Source organism: Schistocerca nitens, chromosome 2 (genome assembly GCF_023898315.1).
Source record: "Schistocerca nitens isolate TAMUIC-IGC-003100 chromosome 2, iqSchNite1.1, whole genome shotgun sequence".
Taxonomy (NCBI): Eukaryota; Metazoa; Arthropoda; class Insecta; order Orthoptera; family Acrididae; genus Schistocerca; species Schistocerca nitens.
The window spans coordinates 325,664,852-325,686,272 of NC_064615.1; the positions used below are offsets into that span (position 1 = coordinate 325,664,852).

A 21,421-nucleotide genomic window follows, 5' to 3' on the forward strand; every position below is an offset into this window, starting at 1 on the left:
TATCTACATTATTTAGTGATTTATTTAGTTTTCAAATTTATACTGACTTTTTGATCACCCGGTAGATTGGGGAGGCAGTGAGACTGGATCGAGGAGGGAGGCGTGGCTGGGTAATCCGTGCAGTTTGGTGAACCGCTTTGCCATGGTGGCTTAGTGGCTAGTGCACCTGCCTAATAAGGAGGAGACCCGGCTTCAATTCCTGGCGTTGTTACTTGGTTGTTGCCTAGTCCCTGTTTCGGAAGCAATTACTGTTTTGTATTTGCATTTCACTTTTCTCTTCTGATTACTTTAGTATGGTACATAACTATGTTACAAGTAGAAAATGGAATCATCATATAAAGTTGATCATCGGTAAAGCAGATGCCAGACTGAGATTCATTGGAAGAATCCTAAGGAAATGCAATCCGAAAACAAAGGAAGTAGGTTACAGTACGCTTGTTCGCCCTCTGCTTGAATACTGCTCAGGAGTGTGGGATCCGTACCAGATTGGGTTGATAGAAGAGATAGAGAAGATCGCCCGCATCTCGTGGTCGTGCGGTAGCGTTCTCGCTTCCCACGCCCGGGTTCCCGGGTTCGATTCCCGGCGGGGTCAGGGATTTTCTCTGCCTCGTGATGGCTGGGTGTTGTGTGCTGTCCTTAGGTTAGTTAGGTTTAAGTAGTTCTAAGTTCTAGGGGACTTATGACCACAGCAGTTGAGTCCCATAGTGCTCAGGGCCATTTTTGATAGAGAAGATCCAACGGAGAGCAGGCGCTTCGTTGCAGGGTCATTTAGTAATCGCGAAAGCGTTACGGAGATGATAGATAAAACTCCAGTGGAAGACTCTGCAGGAGAGACGCTCAGTAGCTCGGTACGAGCTTTTGTTGAAGTTTCGAGAACATACCTTCACCGAGTAGTCAAGCAGTATATTGCTCCCTCCTACGTATATGTCGCGAAGAGACCGTGAGGATAAAATCAGAGAGATTAGAGCCCACACAGAGGGATACCGACAATCCTTCTTTCCACGAACAATACGAGACTGGAATAGAAGGGAGAACCGATAGAGGTACTCAAGGTACCCTCCGCCACACACCGTCAGGTGGATTGCGGAGTATGGATGTAGATGTAGATGTAGATATAGAATGTGTGACGGGTTTAGGCTACTTAGTGACATGCACAGTGGTTGTAGTTGGAGTGCGGGCCGGCTACTCACGTGGTTGTTGCGCTCGATGGCGTGCGAGAGGACGGCGAGCCAGCGCGTGAGCGCCTCCTCCGAGTCTGCGGCGAGCGTGAGCCCCAGGCCGGCCTTGCGCGCCAGCTGCAGGCAGTGCTGCCGGCCGGCCGCCTCGCACCGCGACGCCGCGTACCGGTGCAGCATGAGCGCGCCCAGCGGCAGGCTCTCCTGAGGAAAACAAGGCCACGGCGTCCGTAAGGGCCGAGGCGGGGCTCGAGCTCAGCACGTAGCAAGCATAGCGAGCAAATCCACTGCACCACTTCAAAGAGCCGCATGCTGACGAAACAGCTCCATTTTCAGCAATCACATTCATTCGCTATCCTAGACAAAACATTGGTACCTAAAGAATAGAAACTTACGCAGATCACACAAGTACACAAGAAAGGGAACAGAAATAATCCGTTGAATTATATGTATCACTAAACGGCTAACTGCCGGGCAACAAAAATACCATTTTCGCAATTTCATACAGTAGGCCTAATTGGCCGAATTTAAGAACTGAAAATGCTGTCATAATCTACTTAATAAGAGCGAAAATCTTAGTTTAAAGGTTTAACCCAGTAACTCAGATGCTATAGTCTTCGACCGTAGTTTTTACTACGATATTACAGTGCCTGTGTTATTCCGAATTATGAAGTGTTGAGTGCAATTGACAAGGGATTTCAGATCGATTCCGTATTTCTGGATTTCCGGGAGGCTTTTGACATTGTACCACACAAGCGGCTCGTAGTGAAATTGCATGCTTATGGAATATCGTCTCAGTTATGTGACTGGATTTGTGATTTCCTGTCCGAGAGGTCACAGTTCGTAGTAAATGACAGAAAGTCATCGAGTAAAACAGAAGGGATTTCTGGCGTTCCCCAAGGTAGTCGTATAGGCCCTTTGCTATTTCTTATCTATATAAACGATTTGGGAGAGAATCTGAGCAGCCGTCTTCGTTTGTTTGCAGATGACGCTGTCGTTTATCGACTAATAAAGTCATCAGAACATCAAAACAAATTGCAAAACGATTTAGAAAAGATATCTGAATGGTGCGAAAAGTGGCAGTTGACCCTAAATAACGAAAAGTGTGAAGTCTCCACAGGAGTCCTAAAAGGAATTCGGTAAATCGATAAATCATTCTAATCTAAAAGCCGTAAATTCAACTAAATACCTAGGTATTACAATTACGAACAACTCAAATTGGAAGGAACACATAGAAAACGTTGTGGGGAAGGCTAACCAAAGACTGCGTTTTATTGGCAGGACACTGAGAAAATGTAACAGACCTACTAACGAGACTGCCGGCCGCTGTGGCCGAGTGTTTCTAGGCGCTACAGTCTGGAACCGCGCGACCACTACGGTCGCAGGTTCGAATCCTGACTCGGGCATGGATGGTTGTGATGTCCTTAGGTTGGTTAGGTTTAAGTAGTTCTAAGTTCTAGGGGACTGATGACCTCAGATGTTAAGTCCCATAGTGCTCAGAGCCATTTTTTACTAAGGAGACTGCCAATACCACGCTTGTTCTTCTTTTAGAATACTGCTGCACGGTGTGGGATCCTTACCAAATAGGACTGACGGAGTACATCGAAAAAGTTCAAAGAAGGGCAGCACGTTTTGTGTTATCGCGAAATATGGGAGAGAGTGTCACAGAAATGATACAGGATTTGGGCTGGACATCATTAAAAAAAAAAAAAAGCGTTTTTCGTTGCGACGGAATCTTCTCACGAAATTCCAATCACCAACTTTCTCCTCCGAATGCGAAAATATTTTGTTGATACAGACCTACATAGGCAGAAACGATCACCACGATCAAATAAGGGAATCAGAGCTCGTACGGAAAGATATAGGTGTTCGTTCTTTCCGCACGCTATACGACATTGGAAAAATAGAAAATTGTGAAGGTGGTTCGATGAACCCTCTGCCAGGCAATTAAATGTGATTTGCAGAGTATCCATGTAGATGCAGACGTAGATGTACCGTATGCTGACGAAACAGCTCCATTTTTAGCAACCGTATTCATTGGCTCGCCAGACAAAACATTCGCACCTAAAGAATAGAAACTTACGCAGACCACACAAGTACACAAGAAAGTAAACAGAAATAATCCGTTGAATTATATGTATCACTAAACGGGTAACTGTCGAGCAACAAAAATTCGATTTTCGCGATTTCACACAGTTATTGCCCGTATTTATGAACTGAACATGCTGTCATAATCTATTGATTAAGAGCGAAAATCTTAGTTGAAAGGTTTCACCCAGTGAGTCAGATGCTATAGTAACACTTTTTGTCCTGGACCGTAGTTTTTACTACGATATTACAGTGCCTGTGTTATTCCGAATTATGAAGTGTTGAGTGCAATTGACAAGGGATTTCAGATCGATTCCGTATTTCTGGATTTCCGGGAGGCTTTTGACATTGTACCACACAAGCGGCTCGTAGTGAAATTGCATGCTTATGGAATATCGTCTCAGTTATTTGACTGGATTTGTGATTTCCTGTCGGAGAGGTCACAATTCGTAGTAAAAGACGGAAAGTCATCGAGTAAAACAGAAGTGATTTCTGGCCTTCTTCACGGTAGTGTTATAGGCCCTTTCCTGTTCCTTATCTATATAAACGATTTGGGAGGGAATCTGAGCAGCCGTCTTCGGTTGTTTGCAGATGACGCTGTCGTTTATCGACTAATAAAGTCATCAGAACATCAAAACAAATTGCAAAACGATTTAGAAAAGATATCTGAATGGTGCGAAAAGTGGCAGTTGACCCTAAATAACGAAAAGTGTGAGGTCATCCACATGAGAGCTAAAAGGGATTCGTTAAACTTCGGTTACACGATAAATCAGTCTAATCTAAAAGCCGTAAGTTCAACTAAATACCTAGGTATTACAATTACGATCAACTTAAATTGGAAGGAACACACAGAAAATGTTGTATGGAAGGCTAACCAAAGACTACGTTTTATTGGCGGGACACTTAGAAAATGTAACAGCCCTACTAAGGAGACTGCCTACACTACGCTTGTACGTCCTCTTTTAGAATACTGCTGCGCGGTGTGGGATCCTTACCAGATGGGACTGACGGAGTACATCGAGAGAGTTCAAAGAAAGGCAGCACGTTTTGTATTATCGCGAAATATGGAAGAGAGTGTCACAGAAATGATACAGGATTTGGGCTGGACATCAATTAAAAAAAAGGCGTTTTTCGTTGCGACGGAATCTTCTCACGAAATGCCAATCACCAACTTTCTCCTCCGAATGCGAAAATATTTTGTTGACACCGACCTACACAGGCAGAAATGATGACCACGATAAAATAAGGGAATCAGAGCTCGTACGGAAAGATGTAAGTGTTCCTTTTTTCCGCACGCTACACGAGATTGGAATAATAGAAAATTGTGAAGGTGGTTCGATGAACCCTCTGCCAGGCAATTAAACGTGATTCGCAGACTATCCATGTACATGTAGATGTAGATGTACCGTATGCTGACGAAACAGCTCCATTTTTAGCAATCATATTCATTCGCTATCCTAGACAAAACATTCGTACCTAAAGAATAGGAACTTACGCAGGCCACACAAGTACACAAGAAAGGAAACAGAAATAATCCGTTGAATTACATGTATCACTAAACGGGCAACTGTCGGGCAACAAAAATTCGATTTTCGGAATTTCATACAGTTATTGGCCGAATTTATGAACTGAAAATGCTGTCATAATCTATTCATTAAGAGCGAAAATCTTAGTTTAAAGGTTTAACCTGTAAGTCAGATGCTATTGTAATACTTTTTTGTCTTCGATCGTAGTTTTTATTACGATATTACAGCGCCTGTGTTACTCCGAATTATGAAGTGTTGAGAGCTATTGACAAGGGATTTCAGATCGATTCCGTATTTCTGGATTTCCGGAAGGCTTTTGACACTGTACCACACAAGCGGCTCGTAGTGAAACTGCGTGCTTACGGAATATTGTCTCAGTTATGTGACTGGATTTGTGATTTCCTGTCGGAGAGGTCATAGTTCGTAGTAAATGACAGAAAGTCATCGAGTAAAACAGCAGTGATTTCTGGCGTTCCCCAAGGTAGTCGTATAGGCCCTTTGCTATTTCTTATCTATATAAACGATTTGGGAGAGAATCTGAGCAGCCGTCTTCGGTTGTTTGCAGATGACGCTGTCGTTTATCGATTAATAAAGTCATCAGAAGATCAAAACAAATTGCAGAACGATTTAGAAAAGATATCTGAATGGTGCGAAAATAGGCACTTGACCCTAAATAAGGAAACGTGTGAAGTCTCCACAGGAGTCCTAAAAGGAATTCGGTAAATCGATAAATCATTCTAATCTAAAAGCCGTAAGTTCAACTAAATACCTAGGTATTACAATTACGAACAACTCAAATTGAAAGGAACACATAGAAAACGTCGTGGGGAAGGCTAACCAAAGACTGCGTTTTATTGGCAGGACACTGAGAAAATGTAACAGACCTACTAACGAGACTGCCGGCCGCTGTGGCCGAGCGGTTCTAGGCGCTACAGTCTGGAACCGCGCGACCACTACGGTCGCAGGTTCGAATCCTGACTCGGGCGTGGATAGTTGTGATGTCCTTAGGTTGGTTAGGTTTAAGTAGTTCTAAGTTCTAGGGGACTGATGACCTCAGATGTTAAGTCCCATAGTGCTCAGAGCCATTTTTTACTAAGGAGACTGCCTACACTACGCTTGTTCTTCTTTTAGCATACTGCTGCGCGGTGTGGGATCCTTACCAGGTAAGACTGACGGAGTACATCGAAAAAGTTCAAAGAAGGGCAGCACGTTTTGTATTATCGCGAAATATGGGAGAGAGTGTCACAGAAATGATACAGGATTTTGGCTGGACATCATTGAAAGAAAGGCGTTTTTCGTTGCGACGGAATCTTCTCACGAAATTCCAATCACCAACTTTCTCCTCCGAATGCGAAAATATTTTGTTGACACCGACCTACATAGGCAGAAACGATCACCACGATCAAGGGAAATCAGAGCTCATACGGGAAGATATAGGTGTTCATTCTTTACGCGCGTTTTAAGAGATTGCAATAAAAGAGAATTGTGAAGGTGCGTCGATCAACCCTCTGCCAGGCAATTAAATGTGATTTGCAAACTATCCATGTACTTAAAGATGTAGATGTACCGTACGCTGACGAAACAGCTCCATTTTTAGCAATCATATTCATTCGCTCCCTAGACAAAACATTCGTACCTAAAAAACAGAAACTTACGCAGATCACAGAAGTACACAAGAAAGGAAATAGAAATAATCCGGTGAATTATATGTATCACTAAACGGCTAACTGTCGGGCAACAAAAGTTCGATTTTCGCGATTTCATACAGTTATTGGCCGAATTTAAGAACTAAAAATGCTGTCATAATCTAGTCATTAATACCGACAATTTTAATTTAATGGGTTAACCCAGTAAGTCAGACGCTATAGTAACACTTTTTGTCTTGGACCGTAGTTTTTATTACAATATTACAGTGCCTCTGTTATTCCGAATTTCGATGCAATGTCCCTTCGGGCATGCATGCACGTAATTAGGAATAACGCAGGCAGTGCAACATGGTATTCATCCGCAGACACTGGGCAAGCGATTTTCAAGTAAAATTTCTCCCCTGTACGGATATATACACAACGGATGTACGAGTACAGGTTGTAGACAGCCCGCCCGGTTGCGCGTACGGTCTAACGCACGGCTTTCCGGGCGGGAAGTAGCACCTGGTCCGCGGCACGAATCCGCCCGGCGGATTTGTGTCGAGGTCCGGTGAACCGGCCAGTCTGTGGATGGGTTTTTGGCGGTTTTCCATCTGCCTCGGCGAATGCGGGCTGGTTCCCCTTATTCCGCCCCAGTTACACTATGTCGGCGATTGCTGCGCAAACAATTTCTCCACGTACGCGTACACCACCACGCAAACATAGGGGTTTCACTCGTCTGGTGTGAGACTTTCCCTGGGGGGGGGGTCCGCCGGTGTCCCAGCCGCACAATAACCGTGGGGTTCGGTTTGGGGCGGCGGAGGGGTGAAGTGGACTGCGGTAGTCGTCGTGGGGTTGCGGACCACTGCGGCTGCGGCGGGGACGGAGCCTCTCCGTCGTTTCTAGGTCCCTGGTTAGCATACAATACAATACAATACAGGTTGTAGACACATGGTTGACGACATATGGAAGTTTGTATCTGGCAGTGAGTCGTGTTCGGATAACCAGATGGCAAGGCAAACGCTCGCGATAAGTATTAAATCCGGTTTCTATTCCCGTTCCTGCGCACATTCACACTGTCGTCATTCCATTATACACCTGATGGCTGTCCATATTCCAACTGCGAATACGTTTCATGTATAGTTTTTATTGCTTTTGTTACAAAAAATGGTTCAAATGGCCCTGAGCACTATGGGACTTAACTTCTGAGGTCATCAGTCACCTAGATCTTAGAAATACTTAAACCTAACTAACCTTATGACATCACACACATCCATGCACGAGTCAGGATTCGAACCTGCGACCGTAGCGGTCGCGCGGTTCCAGACTGTAGCGCCTAAAACCGCTCGGCCACCCCGGTCGGCGCCTTTGTTATACCTTACATGTTCGGCGTTATTCCATTTTTAAAGGATCTACAGTAAAATGCATATACATGAGAAATATATCATGACATCTGGTCAATACACCATGCCAAGTGAATGCAAATAACACATAACGAAATATATGACATACAATATCTTATGGATCAACAAATAGCAAAAATGAACATATCCAATATACATAAATACATAGTGGGTTGTCTGTCTTAATGTTGTGAGATGTAAGTGGGAACTGATTAAAATGTACTCCCTAAAACCCTAAGGAAAGGAGTTTTCCAGATGGCACTTAATGTATGGCCGTTATGACATATATTTTGGCATCACAAAAATAGTTTAATCATATGAAACTACATAGTTCCAGATACCTTATGAAGTCTCAAACTTGTATGAAGCATACAGGGTGATTCAGACGGAATGTCACATAAATTGTGAGGTGATCCCACATGTCAAATTAAACTGACAAAGTCCCATGAACATGTGTCCGATTTCCGATCGTTATGGAACTGGAGCGGGGATGAAGACTACCAATATCTGTTTGTACTGTTCTCGGGTCTCCAGCCGGGTGCAGTCGTTTCCAAACCACGATATTTCGACAGCGTTCCTTGCCGTCATCTTCAGGTGATACCTACAGACTGAGCGTCTCCGCTCAATCTCTTCCCCTTTATACTCTGATCGCTCCCCACCCCTTCCCCCGCGTCATGCCGCACGCGGCGCTGCGTGGAGTGGTGGTGAGGAGGGGCGGTCTGGTGGTTGCTGGATGCGAACTGTGGACCATCAGATGACCTGTGGCCTTCATCGGGCGCGGACGTCGCTCTGGGTCGGCGCTGTGCTTTTAGTTGGCTGAGTGCTGGGTCCCAGGCTTTGCTGAGGTTGAACCCGCCGTCTCTGTTGATCAGCCCATCAGCTACGCGTATTTCAGTCGTCTCCTTCAGAACACAGTCCCAAAAAGTCGAGGCCTGTCGTAAAACTTCCGTTTTAGCGTACTCCCTAGCATCTCCAGTATCCATGTAATGTTCCGCAACCGCAGATTTTGTAGGCAGCTTCAGTTCAGTGTGCCTTCTATGTTCCTGGCATCTTTCTTCGGTTGTCAGTACAGTTTGCCCGATGTATGCCTTACCACATTTACACGGAATACGGTAAACAGCCGGTTTGCGTAGCCTCAGGTGATCTTTTACTGTACCTAGCAGGGCACGCGTTTTCGGAGGTGGGCGCAAGACACATTTGATATTACACCGAGCGAGAATTCTGCCGATTTTGTTGGATACTTTGCCGGTGTAAGGCAGGTACGCCATGTCTTCTCGTCCACTTCGTTCTCTCTCTGCTGGGATTGTGCATTCTGCCTGAAAGCACGTCGAATTTGACTCTCGTTGTATCCGTTCTTCTTGAAAACGTCCTTAAGGTGGTTAAGTTCTCCTTGTAGGCTTTCCTCACCCGGTATTGCGCGGGCCCTGTGTACCAGTGTTCGCAGTACACCCTCACGCTGTGAAGGATGATGACAGCTGGTAGTGTAGAGACAGATCAGTGTGGGTTTCTTTCCTGTATACACTGTGTCCCAAGGAGCTATCCGCTTTGCGCTTGACTAGGACGTCCAGAAACGAGAGTTCACCATTCTCTTCCACCTCCATGGTGAATTTGATGTTAGGATGCAGAGAATTCAGATGTTGGAGAAACTCTTGAAGTTTTTCTCTTCCATGTGGCCATATCACAAATGTGTCATCAACGTATCTGTAAAAGCACATAGGCTTCAGGGCTGCAGTTTCCAGTCCATTCTCTTCGAAGTCCTCCATAAACAAGTTTGCTACCACTGGTGACAGGGGACACACGATGGCAACACCATCCGTTTGTTCGTAATAGTTTCCATCGAAGAGAAAGAATGTTGATGTGAGGACAAATTCGAAAAGATTAGTCATTGTCGGGTTGAATTTCTCCCTAATCAAATTAAGAGTGTCATCAAGCGGTACTTTGGTGAAAAGCGAGACCACATCGAAGCTCACCATGGGGTCCTGGTCACGGAGGCGCAGCTCCTGCAGCCGTTGGATGAAATGTACAGAATTCCTGATGTGATGCTGACATTTCCCGACGTGAGGGCTTGATTCCGCCGTTAAATATTTGGCTAGCTGGTACATTGGAGCGCCTATGTGCCTGCCGAAGGAAATCGTCAAGAAACTCCGACCTCGAGCTGCTGCACCCCCCAAGGCTCTGTGGGTTACCAATGGTGCAAAAAAAAAAAAAAAAAAAAAAGGATGTTCCTTTGCGCGCTATCGTCAGCAACATAGATACTATAGATAGATACGAAATAATGTAATAAATAAAGAAAATATGTCATGTAATCAGCATTACTAACAAAACATACTTTTTGATTCTTAGGTGTAGCATTGCGACGGCACACATATACTAGGAAATTCATAAGGTTTTAAGTATAGCCTCGAAAAATAAAGGTACTTGATTAATTCTTCTTTGATTTATAGGTATACATGTGTAGTCATCCTACACATCGAAATAGGGTGTCGTAGCACGTCGTTCGATGACCCAAACAAAATGGCACTGCCCACTGAAGAAGAGCACTATCGCTGGGTAATTCGTTTTCCATATTTGAAGGAGAACAACGCTTTAACAATCAATACGGAGTTGGAGGAAGTATACGGCGATAACGCACCGTCATATGAGACTTTGATTAGGTGGTACCTCGAGGAAAACGATTTGTTGACGCGTAGCATGGATTCAGAAAATATCGTTTTTGCGCAACACAACTAGCTCTTTATACTTATGAATTAATGAGTGCTATCGACAGGGATGTAAAATTGACTCCATATTTTTAGATTTTCAGAAGGCTTTTGACACCGTTCCTCACAAACGGCTTCTAACCAAACTGTGTGCCTATGGAATATGTCTTAGCTGTCCGACTGGATTTGTGATTTCCTGTGAGGAAGGTCACAGTTCGTAGTAATAGACGGAAAGTCATCGAGTAAAACAGAAGTAATATCCGGCGTTCGCCAAGGAAGTGTTATAGGCCCTCTATTGTTCTTGATCTATATTAACGACATAGGAGGCAATCTGAGTAACCCTCTTAGATTATTTGCAGATGATGCTGTCATTTACCGTCTTGTAAGGTCATCAGATGACGAAAACGAATTGCAAAATGATTAAGATAACATATCTGTGTGGTGCGAAAAGTGGAAATTGACCCTGGCTAAAGAAAAGTGTGTTTACATGAGTACTACAAGAAATCCGCTAAACTTTGATTACGCTATAAGTCACACAAATCTGAGGGATTACAATTACAAATAACCTAAATTGTAACGATCACATTGATAATGTTGTAGGTAGAGCAAACCAAAGACTGCGATTAATTGGCAGAACACTTAGAAGGTGCAACAGATCTACTAAAGAGACTTCTTACACAACACTTGTCTGCCCTATTCTGGAGTATTGCTGTGCGGTGTGGAATCCGTATCAAGTGGGACTGACGGATGATATTTAAAAAAGTTCAATGAAGCGCGGCTCGTTTTGTACTATCGTGAAATAGGGGAGATAGTGCCATAGACATGATACGTGAATTGGAGTGGCAAACATTAACACAAAAGCGTTTTTCATTGCGACGGGATCTTCCCATGAAATTTCAATCACCATTTTTCTCATCCGACTGCGAGTACATTCTGCTGGTACCCAGCTATTTATGGAGAAATGATCATTACGATAAAATAAGAGAAATCAGGGCACGTACCGAAAAATTTAAGTGCCCGTTTTTCCCGCGCGCCGTTCGGGAGTGGAACGGTAGAGAGACAGCTTGAAGGTGGTTCATTGAACCCTCTGCCAGGCACTTAATTGTGAATAGCAGAGTAATCACCTAGATGTAGATGTAGCAAAGACGTTCCTAGTTTGGTCAAATCACAAGGAACTAAGTGGCACTGAAGATCAGGGAATTACAAGAGAAGAAAAAGCTATGGAGCTCGAAGACCAAAGCTGGTCTTGAGGCGACAGTGAAAATAAGTCATGTGCAAGTTTTCAAAAGCTCGCACGACGATATGAACATAACAAAGGTCGCGGTAGGCTGTGTTCGATAACTCGTCGCACCTATTCAAAGCCGGCCGCGGTGGTCTAGCGGTTCTAGGCGCTCAGTCCGGAGCCGCGCCACTGCTACGGTCGCAGGTTCGAATCCTGCCTCGGGCATGGAGGTGTGTGATGTCCTTAGGTTAGTTAGGTTTAAGTAGTTCTAAGTTCTAGGGGACTGATGACCATAGATGTTAAGTCCGATAGTGCTCAGAGCCATTTTTGAACCTATTCAAAATTTAGGACGAACCGAGGCAACAGCGCAAATGTTGCAGCTGTGTCAGCCGAATTTATATGATTTATTTAGTCGCCTAATCACCATCGACGAGGGCTGGGTTTGTGACTATGATCCCTGGAGAAAGAAGGAAAATAAGTTGCGGAAGCATATGGTATGGCAAAGGCGAAGACCCAACCATCTTCAGGCAACGTGTTGTTGGGGACTACAATAAAAAATTGGTTCAAATGGCTCTGAGCACTATTGGACTCAACTGCTGAGGTCATTAGTCCCCTAGAACTTAGAACTAGTTAAACCGAACTAACCTAAGGACATCACAAACATCCATGCCCGAGGCAGGATTCGAACCTGCGACCGTAGCGGTCTTGCGGTTCCAGACTGCAGCGCCTGTAACCGCACGGCCACTTCGGCCGGCGGACTACAATCGTGCGTTGCTAATGAAGGTCGTAAAAGGCAAACCGCCACAGGAGCACACTACTCGAACAGCCCTGACAGAGTTACCGCTTTTGCTCCACGACAGCGTGCCCAGGTCATTTTGTACCGGATGGACTCACTGAGGTATCGTTTACTGCCTCTCATCCCGCACTGTCCTGACAGGGCACGACCTCTTCCCCAGATCGAGCAACCAATGCGTGGCAGCCATTTTCAGAATGGCGACGAGATGACTTCCGAGGGAGAACATCCAAAATACAGGCTCCTACAACCAATGCCTCTGCCAAGTCATCCATCTTTGGGAAAGATGTGTCGTCTTGAGGCATGAATATGTAGAGAGGGAGCTAACACCACCACTAAGTTTCACGGCCTGAGCCTTACGACCGGCCCTGGCGTGGTGTACTCACCGCGTCAGTCTTGTAGTAGTAGAGGCAGTTGTCGCGCTTGAGGGAGAACCAGCGTCGCACCCAGGTGGTGCCGCCCGCGCCGCCCAGCCGCCACAGGAAGCCCGAGTAGAGCGCCTTGCCCGCGCCGGGCTCCCGCAGCACCGGCGTCAGCACGTTGGCCGTGCGGGCCACGCCCAGCTTCAGCGTCTCGGAGCCTGCCGCACACGAGCCGCGTCACACAGACAGACATAAAGACAGGCAAGGGAACTGGAGGCGCACTCATCCAAAGGGAGGGACAAACAATGAGCCAGACAAAGTCCCAGCTGCCTCATTCACTATCCCCAAGGTTGGCAATGGATTGCAATAGCTGCCACCGCACACGCCCACAACACCGAAATACATTTTGTAAATGTAAGCTACACTACTGGCCATTAAATCTACTACACCAAGGAGAAATGCAGATGATAAACGGGTATTCATTGGACAAATATATTATATTAGAACTGACATGTGATTACATTTTCACGCAATTTGGGTGCATAGATCCTGAGAAATCAGTACCCAGAACAACCACCTCTGGCCGTAATAACGGACTTGATACGCCTGAGCTTTGAGTCAAACAGAGCTTGGATGGCGTGTACAGGTACAGCTGCCCATGCAGCTTCAACACGATACCACAGTTCATCGAGAGTAGTGACTGGCGTGTTGTGACGAGCCAGTTGCTCGGCCACCATTGACCAGACGTTTTCAATTGCTGAGAGATCTGGAGAATGTGCTGGCCAGGGCAGCAGTCGAACATTTTCTGTATCCAGAAAGGACAATACAGGACCTGCAACATGCGGTCGTGCATTTTTCTGATGAAATGTAGGGTTTCGCAGGGATCGAATGAAGGGTAGAGTCACGGATCGTAACACATCTGAAATGTAACGTCCACTATTCAAAGTGCCGTCAGTGCGAACAAAAGGTGACCGAGACGTGTAACCAATGGCACCCCATACCATCACGCCGGGTGATACGCCAGTATGGGGATGACGAATACACGCTTCCAACGTGCGTTCATCGCGATGTCGCCAATCACGGATGCGACCATCATGATGCGGTAAACAGAACCTGGATTCATCCGAAAAAATGACGTTTTGCCATTCGTGCACCCAGGCTCGTCGTTGAGTACACCATCGCAGGCGCTCCTGTCCGTGATGCAGCGTCAACGGTAACCACAGCCATGGTCTCCGAGCTGATAGTCCATGCTGCTGCAAACGTCGTCGAACTGTTCGCGCAGATGGTTGTTGTCGTGCAAACGTCCCCATCTGTTGACTCAGGGATCGTGACGTGGCTGCACGGTCCGTTACAGCCATGCAGATAAGATGCCTGTCATCTCGACTGCTAGTGATACGAGGCCGTTGGGATCCAGCACGGCGTTCCGTATTACCCTCCTGATCCCACCGATTCCATATTCTAACAGTCATTGGATCTCGACCAAGGCGAGCAGCAATGTCGCGATGCGATAAACCGCAATCGCGATAGGCTACAATCCGATCTTTATCAAAGTCAGAAACGTGATGGTACGCATTTCTTCTCCATACACGAGGCATCACAACAACGTTTCACCAGGCAACGCCGGTCAACTGCTGTTTGTGTTTGGGAAATAGGTTGGAAAATTTCCTCACGTCAGCACGTTGTAGGTGTCGCCACCGGCGCTAACCTTTTGTGAATGCTCTGAAAAACTAATCAATTGCATATCACAGCATCTTCTTCCTGTCAGTTATATTTCGCGTCTGTAGCACTTCATCTTCGTGGTGTAGCAATTTTAATGGTCAGTAGTGTACAATCAACGTTTTTACGTTAAGTGCAACAAAGTACGTTTTTCTAACAATGGAGAGAACGACGACGGAGACTAAGCGTTCGATAGTATATGAAACCGGGAAATAAAACACCCGAAGTTAATGACAATATCTATGAAAAGTCGTTCCAAGTTGTTACCGTAATAACTGCACATAAAACGTCGTATAAAAATGCAAACGTAAGCATACCAGAGAACACGCTATCCACACTCACAGAAAGAAATAAAGTAAAACATGCATAGCCTACCCGATTGCAAAGCCAAAGAATTAATTCTGTATACATTTATTTACACTCACCAATTTGCGATGTCAACGGCGCAATTCCACTATCATCGGAATCGGCGCCAAAACCGTTGTCATCATCATCATCCTCATCATCATCCTCATCATCATTAAGAGAAATCAATAATTGTTCGTTTCCATTTATAATGCCGTCTATAATCTGCCTCCCGTAGCTGAGTGGTCAGCGAGACAGACTCAATCCAAAGGGCCCGGGTTCGATTCCTGGCTGGGTCGGAGATTTTCTCCGCTCAGGGACTGGGTGTTGTGTTGTCCTAATCATCATCATTTCATCCCCATCGACGCGCAAGTCGCCGAAGTGGCGTCAAATCGAAAGACTTGCACCAGGCGAACGGTCTACCCGACGGGAGGCCTTCGTCACACGACATTTCCATTTTAATCTGTGCTTCTCTTATGAGTTTAGCAACATGGTCTACTTTTTTCCTCTATGAGGTAGCGTCTACAGAAGCAAGATCTTCACGTAGCAGTCTTTCCACTTCCGTTATAGTAAAAGTATTATTGTTACTTTCAAATATACGCCTTGACTTCACTGCCAACCAATTCAATGGGATTAAAACGGCAGTCATAAGGCGGTAGCCTAATTACCAAGTGACCCTGTTCGCTTGCAATTTCATCTACAATGTATTTAGGCGTCACAGGCTTTTGTTTTACGAGCGAGTATAACAGCAGCTTTGTCACGCTCATTTCCGCAGCAATGTCTCTCGCCTGCAACCACTGCACTATAGTTTCTTTACGGTCACTAGCGGTGGGAGTTTTATCTAAAATCACAGAGTTGTATGGTGCATTGTCCATCACAAACACTGTGTGAACATTTAACTGGAGCAACAAATTTTTAAACCACTGTAGGAACCGTGGGTGGTCCATATCCTCATGATAGTCACCAGGTTTTTAAATCGAAAAACTAAAAGTCCTTCAGCCACAAAGATCCTGCATGGGCCACAATTAATCTGGATCCTCTTCCTGTTGACTGATGACCGCTGCTATTCGGAGTATCATCTGTCCAGCATTTCTCAACTGATTCTCGAGCCTTGACCCAGGTTTCGTCTAACCATATGACTGAATTTATGTCCTTTCCTAAAATTTTGTGTAAGAAAATGGTACGAGCTGCGACGACTTGAGCTTTTTCAAGTAACAGTTTTCGTCCATCTAACTTTTCAAAACGGAAGCCCATACTTTTTAATATCATCATAAGTGACGTTTTCCCCCTTGGGAAAAGTTCACTTTCTTTTAAAGAATTTAGCAGCTTCGCTATTGTGGGGTATTCTTTCCTTTTATAGTATCCGTATATGTGCCGCCGAATTGCATCGGATTGGAAAAAATCAATATCTGTAACAGGACGAGGCTGCTTTTTTTTCTTCCCCGGAGTACTTAAAAACACACTGTTTCTTCCACAGGGGCTTTCTTCCACACGGTTTACTTCACTGTCTTGTAAGTCTTGAAGTAGCATCCCTTTCCTCATAACTGTTCTTTCACTGAGTCCTAGAGTTTTCGAGGTACGCTATAAAACTTTATCGACAGGAATCGACGCATGCCCATGAGCAGAAACAAATTCTTTTTCTTGCTCGTAAAACTCACGCGTCCTCCGTAGCAAATCCAAAGTCTGATTATTTAGTGGCACTCCACGGCGCAACGGATTGTTGCTTGGTGAACGACATCGTTTTGGCGACATTGTTTAACAAACAAAAACTGTAGTCGATGCGGTAACACAACACAACAGCAGGCGTTCGCGCACTAACATACAATGTTTACACGGAAGCCGGCAGCGAGGTAGCGTCGAAGCCGGAACCAACTTTTGTCCGATGCTGTTATTGCTTCAGAAGACGCCGGGCCTCTCGTTCCTCACTTGTTTGTTAGTTATATTACCAACTCTACGGCGCTTGGGGAGTGACCTTGAAGTGACATGTTTCAGCGGCCCGGGTATAGTTTTCTAGACTCTGTGAGCGATTGTAGACTATCGATGATGGATTGGGTGGACAAATAAGTACTACAGTCTATTGGAGATTAGAAATGTCAAAAATTCCAAGTGCCAAATCCTAAGAGAATCAAAAAACAGTGTATAGCATATTCTATGTAACTTACCTGTATACAAAAAACTGAGAAGGTGAAACTTACTGGCAGATTAAAACTGTGTGCCGGAACGAGACTCGAACTCGGGACCTTTGCCTTTCGCAGGCAAGTACTCGACCGTCTGCGCTACCCAAGCACGACTCATGCCCCGTTCTCACAGCTTTACTTCTGCCAGTACTTCGTCTCCTACCTTCCAAACTTAACAGAAGCTCTCCTGCCCGCGAAAGGCAAAGGTCCCGGGTTCGAGTCTCGGTCCGGCACACAGTTTTAATCTGCCAGGAAGTTTCGAATCAGCGCACATTCCGCTGCAGACTGAAAATCTCATTCTGGAAACTGAGAAGGTATTCTGATAGCACAAAATTGTGCTACTCGCCTCATCATTGCGAAGAATAAGAGACAAAGTCGAAAACCAGCAGAAAAGTGCTCCTGTCGGAGCACAAAAAAAGGCGGATAAGCTCCTGTGAGAAACACTTTCAAAAGCGAAGTAGCCACTGCCGCATTCTGTATTCCTCACCTTTAGAAAATCTTCCCAAAATTTTGGAATGCCAATATATTTGCGCTGTTTTTAACATACAGCTCACCTCTCACACCCACAAGCTCCACAAACTGTAACTCAATCACGCCCATAGTCCATCGCTGCAAGTCGCTCATACCCATCAACTCACACTTGCCTATTCTCGCTCTCATTCAGCCCGTTATTCCTTCATGTCCCTCTGTCATGTCTCTTGTCTCACAGCTACAGTCTCCTTCGATCTGTCCTACTACTACTATCACTGTCATTTTCTTGTTCTTTTTCACGATCACTATCTCTCTCTTCATCGTTGTCATCGCCGGCCGGAGTGGCCGTGCAGTTCTAGGCGCTGCAGTCTGGAACCGAGCTACCGCTACGGTAGCAGGTTCGAATCCTGCCTCTGGCATGGTTGTGTGTGATGTCCTTAGGTTAGTTAGGTTTAATTAGTTCTAAGTTCCAGGCGACTGATGACCTCATAAGTTAAGTCGCATAGTGCTCAGAGCCCATCGTTGTCATCATCATAGACTCTCTGCCTCTTATTATCACTGGCTCTCACCCAGTACCACCTTCTCCTTGTCTTTATTCTCTTCCCACTGGCATTATCTCCTTCACTCTCTTACCAGCTCTGTTATGTGACTGTCAGCTACGTTCCACAGTCAATGTGTTCCTCTTTTTCTCTCATCTCGCTCTTTCTATACCACAACCACCGTCAAATATCTTCCAGTATTTATTACTTTTTCCTCTCCTTCGCACTGCCACTGTTTCCTCCTCTCTCAGCATAAAAAAGCGCGAGTATGTTTGCATACTGAGGACGGTTGAATGAGGCACCTGGTACCCCACCTTTCAGTCAGAGTCTTTTAAACAGCAGCAAATTCACCTTTTTTCATGGTCCGAGAGAAGTATGTTTACACTGTTCCCTGCCTTCCCTCGCCATAGCAGGGCATGTCAGTCATATGGAGATTTGATAATTGTGCTTAGAAGAACAGTCTAGATTGCAGAAATCACGTTTGTTGGTGACCGATTTCAGTCCAAAGGCGGGCCATCTTCAGATTGTACTCCAAAGTTGATTTGAGGAGGGGGTTCCACGGAACATGAACTACAGAACCCTCCAGATGCTGTCAACTGCACACCTGGAGGTTTCTATAGTTGCTGCTCCGTGGATCCGTCTTCATACATCAACACTGGAATACGATCTGAAGATGGCCCGCCTCTGGACTGCTCACCAATAAATGTGATTTCTGTGATCTGCATTGTTTATCTAAGTACAGTTGTGAACATCGATCGCTGTGTCTACCATTATGTTTCCTAAAATTTTGATACTTTGCTTCTGTGAAACTGAAATAATAACGCAAAAGTAGCTTTACACGAAACAACAGTTTTTATGTGCACAAAAATTTTGTATTTGTTTCAGTACTAAAACATGGAATTATCAGAACCCTTCTAATGGCAACGGAGACACTTCACAGCATATTTCTCCGTTCTACGTCATTTTATAAACTACGTTTTTGCCTTACTCCGGATTTTACGCCCGTTTTTTATGTGTAGAAGTAGGGTAACTTTGAAACTCTCCATCTCGGAAACGGGTATACATTACACTATAATTTCCAAGGTTGTTCGAGATCGGGATCTTAGGCATATATTGTAAAAATTTCAGTCATTTGCTGTGCGTAGCTGAGGAATCAGTGGTTTTGGCACGAAAAAATATGGTAAAAAGCCTTTTTTTTTTAGGTTTTCTGAGGAACTGCCCTTGAAGTAATGGTACCTCCATAATTAACTCAAGGTCCGCCGTAGATCACATCAGACGCAAAAAAAAAACCAACCGATTTTCTTCATTTGACTTAGCAGAAGCAAGTGTCTAATACCCGTACTTTGACCCTGTCCTGTAGGATAGTGACACTAAGGCGGCCCTCTTGTTGGGTGTACAAATGGTCCTCAGCCTAAAGGTTATCCAAAGCACTTGAGCCTATCTTTCTATAACCAATAGAATCCGAGGTATGAGCGCCTTTTGGAACATAGCACAAAGCTCATACTGTTGCATGCGCACTGATAATTGATTTATCAACAATATCCTACCACGGAATTGACTGATTATAAGCACGAGTAAGATATTTTTGTTTGTGACAATAATAGTATAAAAATACTTTATATAAATACTTAATAAATATTTTAACTATTAGGACTGTAAATTAAACTAAACTCAGTTCGAATAGGCCTCGGAAGGCCCAATGGTACCGACCGACTTCCGTGTCATCCTCAACCGACAGGGGTCACTGGGTAAACATGTGTTGACAGCACACCGCTCTCCCGGCCGTTGTCAGATTTCGTGACCGGAGCCGCTACTTCTCAGTCAAGTAGCTCCTCAATTGGCGTCACAAGGGCTGAGTGTACGCCGCTTGCCAACAGCGCTCGGCAGCCCGGATTATCACCCATCCGTGTGCTAGCCAAGTCCAACAGAGTTTAACTTCGGTGATCTGACGGAAATTGGTGTGACCACTGAGGCAAGGCCGTTGACACATTAGGACTGTAGCCAGCAAAAACTGTTTCTAATATCTTTCAAATTTTTTACAAGAGAACAACACAATTAAATTCAAGAAACATTCTTTCAGTATTGACTTGTGTTTCTTGTACAACACCATTCTAGAGGTAAGGTGTTGCAAAGTCTACAACAGAACTCTTTTTGCTGTTGAGCAAAAAAAGCAACATCGTCAGCAGGTCTTCCTGTTTTACAACTGATATACTTGGCAGGTCTTTCAGAACAAGTGCTGCACTGTGTGTGTCAGCGATGATCTTTTCTCTTTTGAGTGCATTGCCGTTTTTACGTTGTTCTGCTTCAGAGTAAGCACTTTACACGGCTATTTGAGATGGAATTTACTGCATTTCGAGGTCTTGCACGCCGGCATTGACAACAATGTTCGTTTTACTGAATCACTAGTATAACTTACTAACCTCATAATTCAGCGTATGTTTATCAGAAACTATGTTTTGTCTTCCTCTTTTCATAACTTTTTCCAGACACATGTTCTTGGCATCTACAACTTTTTTTACTATTTTTGACACCCAAATTATCTTCTTCCATTACAGAGAGGTTTTACTGATAAGAACAAAAGCTTACCATACCTATCGTGCATAAGTAAATGGAGGAGACCTTGACGTTTGGCACTTGGAACCCCAGAGGGAGCTACTGCTCGGCACGAAGTACTCATTGATCTGATACTGAATGTTTGACGCATTTTATACATGATTGGCACTCGGAATAGATTCAGGAACATGCAACACAGTATCGACAACACAATAGCAGTGAAATCACGTTTTGTGAAAAAATGTCACATCGAAAGTTTGAAATTTCCACTCTTCAGTTATTCCGTTGATGATGGCAGACTAATGAGCGAGTCGAGATTAAGTCTCTGTAACGCTTGTAGCGTTGGTTAAGTTAGTGTTTTTCTGTAGAACAATGAAATTTGAACTAAATAACGAGGGTTGCCCAGAAAGTAATGCACTGCATTTTTTTTCTTCAACAGTTCTTTATTGAACATAATGAGAATTACAGACACGACAGAATTGTGTTTTATTTAAATACCTTATTTTTCCACGTATTCTCTTCTTCAACAGTTCTTTATTGAACATAATGAGAATTACAGACACGAAAGAATTGTGTTTTATCTAAATACCCTATTTTTCCACGTATTCTCCATCCCGTTCTATGCCTTCCTCCAGCACGAAACAACGGCGTGTATGCCCTGTCGGTATTAATCCTTATCCTGGTGGCGGAGTCAGTGCTTCACTGTGTCTTCGAAACGTCTTCCACG

At 44.7% G+C, this 21,421-nt stretch overlaps 1 protein-coding gene across 1 annotated transcript in view; it reads right to left on the reverse strand.

Annotated features, from left to right (window-relative positions):
- The window catches only part of LOC126235011 (uncharacterized), a 473,551-nt gene that overhangs the window by 36,482 nt on the left and 415,648 nt on the right, over positions 1-21,421 (reverse strand). The window contains exons 29-31 of the mRNA XM_049943746.1: positions 18,236-18,238; positions 12,918-13,111; positions 1,191-1,379 (exon numbers count right to left, since the gene is read on the reverse strand). Of these exons, the coding sequence (XP_049799703.1) occupies positions 1,191-1,379; positions 12,918-13,111; positions 18,236-18,238 (386 nt within the window). The remainder of the gene's footprint in view (positions 1-1,190; positions 1,380-12,917; positions 13,112-18,235; positions 18,239-21,421) is intronic.